Source organism: Apis dorsata, unplaced genomic scaffold, assembly GCF_000469605.1.
Source record: "Apis dorsata unplaced genomic scaffold, Apis dorsata 1.3 scaffold_928, whole genome shotgun sequence".
Classification (NCBI taxonomy): Eukaryota; Metazoa; Arthropoda; class Insecta; order Hymenoptera; family Apidae; genus Apis; species Apis dorsata.
In genome coordinates, this window is record NW_006264038.1 from 30,116 (window position 1) to 39,485 (window position 9,370).

General features: G+C 25.1%; 2 protein-coding genes across 4 annotated transcripts; both read left to right on the forward strand.

The window, feature by feature from the left end:
• The first annotated feature begins 174 nt into the window (after positions 1-174).
• Positions 175-4,211, forward strand: LOC102678558 (integrator complex subunit 8). Its single transcript, XM_006623645.1, has 12 exons — positions 175-384; positions 486-903; positions 992-1,229; positions 1,292-1,528; positions 1,600-1,845; positions 1,939-2,188; positions 2,268-2,678; positions 2,749-3,003; positions 3,068-3,320; positions 3,383-3,501; positions 3,567-3,916; positions 3,995-4,211. The coding sequence occupies exons 1-12, from the start codon at positions 264-266 to the stop codon at positions 4,112-4,114; spliced, it is 3,018 nt and encodes a 1,005-aa protein (XP_006623708.1). The 5' UTR covers positions 175-263; the 3' UTR covers positions 4,115-4,211.
• A 271-nt stretch (positions 4,212-4,482) lies between these two features.
• LOC102678690 (protein mothers against dpp) lies at positions 4,483-7,486 on the forward strand. Of its 3 annotated transcripts, XM_031514187.1 has the most exons (4): positions 4,483-4,499; positions 4,824-5,219; positions 5,575-6,886; positions 6,970-7,486. In XM_031514187.1, the coding sequence occupies exons 3-4, from the start codon at positions 5,640-5,642 to the stop codon at positions 7,127-7,129; spliced, it is 1,407 nt and encodes a 468-aa protein (XP_031370047.1). In that variant the 5' UTR covers positions 4,483-4,499; positions 4,824-5,219; positions 5,575-5,639; the 3' UTR covers positions 7,130-7,486. The 3 variants fall into 3 exon arrangements, with proteins under 3 accessions (XP_031370047.1, XP_031370048.1, XP_006623709.1); XM_031514188.1 differs by lacking the exon at positions 4,483-4,499 and having other exon boundaries at positions 4,523-5,219; positions 5,630-6,886; XM_006623646.2 differs by lacking the exon at positions 4,483-4,499 and having other exon boundaries at positions 4,524-5,219.
• Positions 7,487-9,370: the final 1,884 nt, after the last annotated feature.

Consider the following 9,370-nt stretch of genomic DNA (forward strand, 5'->3'; position numbering starts at 1 on the left):
TGTGCAGTTAATCTTACCATAATTATATGATTTTCTTAAATTATGTAAATATAACAAATTGATAAGTATATATTCATAATTGATCAAACATTTATTATTAGAATGACGCGCCTTTTACATACGACATCTATATTCTTCATTAATAACTATGTTGATTATATCTTATTTTAGCGACATCTAAGATTATATTCAAAATAAGTATAAAAAGTATAGAAATAAAATTATAATTTTTCTGATTGTGTTATGAATTTAAAAATAATGCAATGATGGATGTAGATTTATTAAGACCAGGCACTGTGCCGATATCTCCTGATACAATACTTTGGTTTGAATTTTTATTAAATCCATCTTTATTGCAACAACATTTATCCAAACCTTCTCCTGGTTAGTAATAATTTAACCTTAATTGTTATATATGGTACAAATAATATAAATTTATTAATAAATATATTCTATTACTTATAGTTGTTTAAAATTATTTTTAGATCCCTCAGCAACGGACTTAATAATTAAATTTATGACAATAAATTCAGAACAAAAAGAAAATGAAGTAAAAATTGTTGATACTGAATCAAATGATGCAAAATCTAGTACTGCAATTAAATGGACCCATAGAAATCTTGCTCTAAAAATTCTTTCTTTGAAAATAGCAGCTCATTTAAAATGGGATTTGGATGTATTAGAAAAAAAATTACCATTACCAATACAATTAACATTACTTCAAGATCTTCTTTATATAACATCGGATTTAATTGTAGAAATACCAACTATACCTGAATTTACAATACATCCAATTTCAGATCAAGTATTATTTACAATTGTTTTATATCATAGATGGCATATAAGAGCAATTATTTATAGAGCCTTAAATAATAAACAATCAAAACAACAATTTCTTCATATGTAAGATAAATATTAATAAATATTCATATATTTAATAATAATATTTTTTATATAATTTTTTTGTTTTTTAATTTATTGTATATGTTAGTCCAGGTATTCAAGAATCAACATATGTACCACCTGGTGTAATAGATGATATAATTAGGAAATTAGAAGCTCAAGTATCTAATAGTATAAATGTATTAAATAATGTTCTTGAAAATAAAGATATAAGTCCAAAAATGTTATCATTTGACACTTTCCAAATGTTATCTGAAGATAGTATAGAGATTAAACAAAATTGGGAAAATATGTATTCCATTAATTTAGAAGAATTTAAATGTCAAGTAAGATATTTTTATTATTATTTTATAATTTTTTATATTACTAATTATTTCAACATTTTTAGATACATTATGATTTAGCGAGATTTCATTTGTTAAAAGAAGAATACCAAGAAGCAAAACGTCATATTATACAAGCCAAAGAATTGTTTTATAATTTCAATAATTCAGGAGATATGTTGTATTGTAAAATTCGAAAAGAATCTTTAGATGGTTGTTGTTTAGCATGCGAAGTATCCATAGAAGGAATAACTTCCAGTCTTACTCAGCAATTGCAAGCATCAATTAAAGATCAATATACTGTATATATTTAAATATTATTTTATAGAAATTGAATTTTATGCAAAGAGTTAATAATAATCATTTGTTTTAGAATATATTACAAATTCTTCAAGCAGATAACATTTCAAGAGAAATTCCTCAGGTTTATAGAGATAATTTAGAACTTGATGTGCAAGGAGGATCTGTTAATAGAAAAATTGTAGTAGCTCGTGATCTTTTGCTTCAAATTCAATGTTTAAATTTAATTAGAAAAATTTTGGATGGTAGCATAATTCTTGGTGATTATATAACGGAAATACAAGCAGCTGGTAGTAAAGGAATTGAAGTATTTTTTTGGGTAAGATAACTTTTCTATCAGTTTAACAAATTATTTATATCTATCATTTTAATTTCCTTATAAAATTTTTTTTTATATAATAAAATGTTTTAGGCTCTTGAAAATGTTTTAGAACAACTTACTATTAAAGACAAAACACGTATTTCGCGTTATCTCCTTTATCTCGTACATACAAGTAACATTGATGGATTTGCTTCCAAAATACTTAGTGATCCATTATATATGACGTTATTTAATGATAAAGAATTAGATATCATCAGAAAATCGGCTATTATTGAAGAATTAGAATTACCAGATTTATTATTAAAAAATGATTGGGGTATACCTTTAATAACATATACTCGTCAGTATAAACATATAAGTATTGATTTTATAGTCTAAAATATTAATCATAATCTAATTATAAAAAATTTAAATTGCAGAAAGCTCCAAAATAGAAGTATTTGGATTAGAACAAAGATTAATACAATCATATGATACTAATGAAATTCATGAAATATTATTACATTTAGATGGAAAACATCGTATGAAACCTTTATGGTTAGTGAATAGTTGTTGGGAATTACCTATTCCATTACAAAGTGTTGTAATGTCCCTTTCTAGAGGTTTTCTTCAAGATTATTCATATGTATTATTAGCAAAAAGTAGGGAATTAGTAATGTCTAAAGATTTTGAAGGAGCAATTGAAATATTAAATGTATTAGAAAAAGAAGTACAGCAACATTCACAAAGTGGCAATACATTAATATTTAAATTATGTAAATTAGTAAACTGGGAATGTTTACTTATTGAAATTTTAAGATGCCTTCACAATTGGCCAACAACAAATATATGTAAGTATATGCATTTAATTTCATGATTATTTTATTATTATTATTAAGATAATTAAAAAAAATTTTATAGGTGATACAGAAAACTTAATTACAAGATGTAAACAATGTCTTGGAGCACTACAAGCTACAGATCAAGTTATTCCACGACAAGAAATTATTGAATATTGCACTGTTTTTCTTTTAAATATGACTGAATGGGATTATTTAACAAGTTTAGAAAAACGTTTTAGTTATTCAGAATTTGCAGCAGCTATTAGTAATGTTTGTCAAGATATTGTTAAGTACAAAGCAGGAAGAAAATTTTCAAGAGAAGCATGGGATATGGGTTAGTCTCAAAAAACCATATATAAATTTCTGTATTAGAATATAATGTGAAATTATATTTTTAGTTTTAACTGCTTTTGGCCCAAGTAGAGATCAACCACAAAAACGAAGTAATAGTGGTAATAGTGGAACAAGTACTGGTAGTGCTTCAAGAGATGTTATTGCTAGCATTGGAGGTACACTTAGTAGATTACGTGAACCTATGGTTCTTACTGTTGTTATTTCATTATTAGCACGTTTACGGAATGTTTTACGCGATGAATCTAGTCTTGAATTACATGCGCAGTATCTTTCTCTTTGGCCTGCTGTTGTACCAAAGTAAGTTTTCATATAACAAATTTTATATTATTTTAAAATAATATATAAACATAATTTTGTAGTGCTAATTCTTATAATATCAGAAGCATTGGAGAATTATTGTTTCAATTATTAACACAAGCTTTAAAATATTATCCAACTAATGTTCCTTGGTTAAGATTAATGGGAGATCTTAATTTTGGTCTGTATTAAAAAAATATATATTAAAATATTTCGAATCTAAAATAAATAACATAATATTTTTAGTTCTAGGATATTATGAAAGTGCAATAAAGTATTATTTAGAAGCTATTATGGTAGCTAGTGATCTGTTTAGTCAACCAGTACCAAGATCACAGATTGATGATCTTGTTTATAGACGCATGATTAAATGTTGTGCTCATTTACAATGTTATACACAAGCTGCTGTATTATGTCAATTTTTAGAAGAAGTAGATTATACTTTAGCTTTTAAAATGGCAGCTAGTGATCAAAAAAGTTGTGCTCCAGCAGATGCTATGGATGCATATTATCATTGTATTTGGGATACTACAATACTTGAATATCTCATTCATTTACATACAAAACGTGGTGAACATCATAGAAAACAATTAGCAGTTAGTAATTATATACATAATTTATTTAAAGATTTACATATATTTCATTATATTTATTATATTTAATTATTTTTTAAGATTAAAGTAATTGGTTCATTGGAATTGAATTCTAATAATAATGAAGAAATACAAAGGGAAGCAGCAAACATTCGGAAAGCGAAATTTTTAAGAGCATTAGCAAAACAATATGTTTATTAATAAAAGTATGCAAAAAAATTTGTATTATTATATATATTAATTTTATAATATTTAAATATAAGAATTTTTATATTTATAATTATAATCGATAATTAAAACAATCAAATCTCCCTCCTTTACTGTGTACAACTTGTACCAATCACAGCTTTTTATTTTTTACTCTAATCGATTTAATAAAACACAAAATTAATAAAATAATATTATTAAATATTATATTTTGTTAATGTTATAAAAAAATATTTTTTTAAAAAAATAAACAGTTATTTGTTCATTATAATAAAGTTTTTTATTCTCTAATGCATCATTTTGATGTGAGTCATCTACGATCAGCCCTTATCGTTGAATACATTCTCGTTACGTAGTGCAATGGGTGCGTATTATTACTGTACGTAAACCTATAATATATAAATTATATTAGATATAATATTTATATATATTACAAACAAAGTGTGCAAAAGAAGTTAATTTTCAACAAAAAATTATAAAAATAGAATAATTCAATAAATTGTAGATAACGTACATAACATTAAAACAGTTTTCATGGGACTGTCTTCATAAACAAGGCGCCATGATTTTCTTGCAACGCCATAATACTGTTATACGACATTTCGTTCTTTCTATGATAAATATTTATAATTAAAATTATATGTGAGATATGAACGGAATCAATTTTGTTTCATATATTTCTATATATCACAATAATTTTTAGCTGTTTAATTTTGGTGAGTACATAAAGAAAATCATGAATACTTATTAAAATTCTGAAAGTTTTCGGTACTATTGCTTATTGTAAATACCCTGATTCTACCACGAAAAGGAGTGAAAAAGATAGAGATTGAAAGACAGAAAAGTGTAGTGAAAGAGAAGAGAAAAAAAAAATATTATGTATATTGTGAGTGACTTTTATATTACAAAAAAATTTGCTTAAATATTTATCGAATTTATAAAATTGCTGTCATTAAGAAACGATAAAGTCAAGGTGGAAATCGATAAATTCATAGATATTTTTATTTGATTGTCATGGCGAGAGATTGGCGTCAAGAATGTGGTAACAAGAGTGGGAGACTGTAGTAAAAACAATGCTGGATCGCTAAGCAAGTTCTACGTAAGTAGTTCTGTGTAATTTATTATTAATTATTTTTTATTTTTAATTATACTAATTTTTCATATTTATAATATTTAATATGTTATTGTATAATATTTTATATTTTGTATATTTCAAATATTAGATTCTAACCTCATATTTAACAATATTTATTTTTTTTATTTTATTAGCATTAATATCCTTATAATATAAATTAAATATTTATTAAATATTTTATAATTTCATAATATTTTATTGATATACAATATTTTAATTATAAAAATAAAATATATTTGAAAAAAATATTTTTATAAAATAAATTAAAATTAAAAAATTTTTAATACACAGAAATTGATAGAATTATATTAAATTACAGGTTACTAAAAAACAGAAATTAAAAAAAATTTATAGATATAGTTTACATATTACAGTATTTTTAACATGGATGATGAAGAAGGATCATCAAGTTCTGGACCTATGTCTTCATTGAATAGTTTATTTTCATTTACTAGTCCTGCTGTAAAAAAGTTGCTTGGTTGGAAACAGGGTGATGAAGAAGAAAAGTGGGCAGAAAAAGCAGTTGATTCATTAGTAAAAAAATTAAAAAAACGAAAAGGTGCAATTGAAGAATTAGAACGGGCATTAAGTTGTCCAGGCACTCCTAGTAAATGTGTAACAATTCCAAGAAGTTTGGATGGTAGATTACAAGTTTCTCATCGTAAAGGTTTACCACATGTAATTTATTGTAGAGTGTGGAGATGGCCAGATTTGCAATCACATCATGAATTAAAACCATTAGAATTATGTCAATATCCCTTTTCTGCTAAACAAAAAGAAGTTTGCATCAATCCTTATCATTATAAAAGAGTGGAAAGTCCAGTGCTACCACCTGTATTAGTTCCTAGGCATTCAGAATATGCACCTGGACATTCATTGTTACCATTTCAACAAATAGCAGAACCAACAATGCCGCACAATGTATCTTATTCTTCTAGTGGATTTAATGCTGGATCTACTGGTGGTGTAAATCCAACATCACCTATGTCATCTGTTGGATCTGTTCCAAGTCCAGGAAGTACAACATCACCAAATCCACAAAGTCCATATGGTACTAATGGATTACCAGAAACTCCTCCTCCAGCATATTCTCCTCCTGAAGATGGTTCACAATCTGGTCAGTCACCACCACCTGATCCTGTAGCTATGGATACAAGTGGATCAGCTGAAGTAGCTCCAGTATGTTACCAAGAACCACCTTATTGGGCCTCTATTGCATATTATGAATTAAATTGTAGAGTGGGTGAAGTTTTTCATTGCCATTCCCATTCTGTTATTGTGGATGGCTTTACAAATCCAAGTAATAATTCTGATAGGTTTTGTCTTGGACAGTTGTCCAATGTAAATCGTAATTCTACTATTGAAAATACAAGAAGACATATAGGCAAAGGAGTACATTTATATTATGTAGGTGGTGAAGTTTATGCAGAATGTCTTTCTGATTCTGCTATATTTGTACAATCTAGAAATTGTAATCATCACCATGGATTTCATCCTAGTACAGTTTGTAAGATTCCACCAGGATGTTCATTGAAAATATTTAATAATCAAGAGTTTGCCCAATTACTTTCACAAAGTGTTAATCATGGTTTTGAAGCAGTTTATGAATTAACAAAAATGTGCACTATAAGGTAAAATTTAATATTAAAAAATTAATCATTATCATTATGAATAATAATATAACATAAATTATTACTTATATATTTTGTTGTAGAATGTCATTTGTTAAAGGATGGGGTGCTGAATATCATAGACAAGATGTTACATCCACTCCTTGTTGGATTGAAGCACACTTACATGGACCTTTACAGTGGCTAGATAAAGTGTTAACACAAATGGGTTCTCCTCATAATGCTATAAGTTCTGTATCATAATTTGTGTTTTATGTTTAATAACAAGGAGAGAAAATAGTGAAATGTAGGAAAAACTTAATGATTTAAGAACACTTTTTAATATTATATAAGGCTATAATAAATTAGATATCATAAGAAATTTATGAAAATATAATGAGAATGATAAATGAGAAATTATTGTCTTAATATGAGTCTTCTCATGTGAGAAAAATGAAGTTAATAATATGATTATAAAAATAAAGGATTGCAAACGTTCACAATTATTAAAAGTAATCCTTAATAATGAAATTTCGAAAATTGAAGTGTACACATACAAGCTGTACAATTTTTTGGCTGTTAAATAGGAAAAGAATTATAACAAAAATATATGTTATATATGAAGAATCATATTTTTAAAATATATTTAATCACATCTAATACTTTATTTTATATGAAAAATTGTTATAAAAAATATTTTTTAATGCTATGTCACGAATGCTTCATTAAATTATTTCGAAACTTATATTAAAAGCTATATACATAATTGAAGAATAGAAAAAAGTTGATTTCAATTAAACAAAAAATCAAAAGATTAATCAATATATGGAAATGATTCAAAATTATATAATGTTTTAAATTTATAGTTTCGAATACGCGTGCTTTTGAAGCATTTGATTTATAAGCCTAAACAAGCCTTAAACTATTTAAATTTATTACTATAAAGACTATAATCTAAGTGTAATTAATTTCAATTTACTAATAGTAATGCAATTAATATTTCAATATATACATCAGATGCTGATCTCACGTTGACATTTAAAAGTTAACTGTATCTGATGACATATTGAAATATTAACTTTGATACATATAAAAATATTTTTTTGTGCAACGTTTTCTAACATTCGTGAAATGTAAGCCTTTGGATGTAGCCTTATAAGAAACTAATATGACAACTAACATAAAGTCATCTATTTGCTACTTGTCAGATTTGAGAGTAATGTAAGACTTGTATGTTAGCTATACACTTTTTAAAAATGTTCATAAATTTCATGCTTCAACAGAAATTTATGTGCATATAAAAAGTATACTATTATATTATGATGTTATGTGCAATTTAAATAATTGGTATTACATTCGGTACAAGACATAAAAATTTTATTAATTGAATTTTAAAATCACAAATTATTTTTGTTGATCATAAAAAAAACGTAAAAAATTTTATCAATAGAAAAAGAGTCACATACAAAATATTCATTTATGAAAGATATTACTTGTTTTATATATTTTAATGAATGACGATTTTATAAAAATTCTATTATAATAATTGAGAGTAAGATGAATAATGCATATATTCATAAATTAAAAAAGTCATATGAATACTTAGTTAAAACAAAGTAAAATTTATTAAGAAATGTTATATATTAAAAGTTCATTATAATCAGCTCTGTTTTTTTATTCATTTATAACAATATTAATTTCAATTGATTTTACATTAAGGTATACAGGTATTACTAAAAAATTACAAATATTGACTCAATATTAGAAATGCCTGATATATATTTGAATGAACTTCTGACTTATTGATAATTATATTTCAAATTATTTTTATGTATATTTTACGTATATTTTTTTCAATTATAAGTATGATGAAAGTATACGGATCATATAACTTTAAGAGTACTTGAGAACTGTGGAACAGAAGTCACTGCCGCTTGGTGTTACTTATTTGTCGATGTACCTAGCTGTGATTGTTTGCTACCAAATTTAGCAAATTACGTGTAGGTGATCAACGATGGTTAAAAGTATTTACTTTATTGAATCAGTGAAAATAAAAATATGTATTCGAATTTAGAAGTATAAATCATATAAGAAAATATGACAATAACACATAAAGAAATACGATTTTTTACACGACGAATAAAAATATTCAATCAAAAAAATATTTATCGTACCACTTATCGTTTTTTCGTGATCACCTGTAATACCTATTTAGTTTAAACAATAGAAGAAAAAAAGTATTTTCCTTCGAAACAATGTTGCAATTGGTATAGAGAAAATCATAAAAATAATATATCTGTTGAAGAAAAGTATAAACTAATGTTTTAGGTATATCGAGCTTGTAGCATTCGTAATGAACACAATGCTTTATCGCAATATATATGTACGAATATGTACGAATAGTTACATGTAATAAGTATATTTAGAGCTTCTATTCTTAATTGATATTTTTCTTTTCTTTTTTTTTTTTTTTTTTTTTTTTTTTTTTTTTTTTTTTTTTTTTTT

Excerpts from the sequence above, each read along its gene's own strand:
- LOC102678690 (XM_031514187.1), top strand. The coding sequence starts at position 5,640 with ATGGATGATGAAGAAGGATCATCAAGTTCTGGACCTATGTCTTCATTG. Across the intron at positions 6,887-6,969 it reads ACAAAAATGTGCACTATAAG|AATGTCATTTGTTAAAGGAT; the intron begins GTAAAATTTAAT and ends ATTTTGTTGTAG.
- LOC102678558 (XM_006623645.1), top strand. The coding sequence starts at position 264 with ATGATGGATGTAGATTTATTAAGACCAGGCACTGTGCCGATATCTCCT. Across the intron at positions 1,529-1,599 it reads CAATTAAAGATCAATATACT|AATATATTACAAATTCTTCA; the intron begins GTATATATTTAA and ends CATTTGTTTTAG. Across the intron at positions 2,189-2,267 it reads ACCTTTAATAACATATACTC|AAAGCTCCAAAATAGAAGTA; the intron begins GTCAGTATAAAC and ends TTTAAATTGCAG.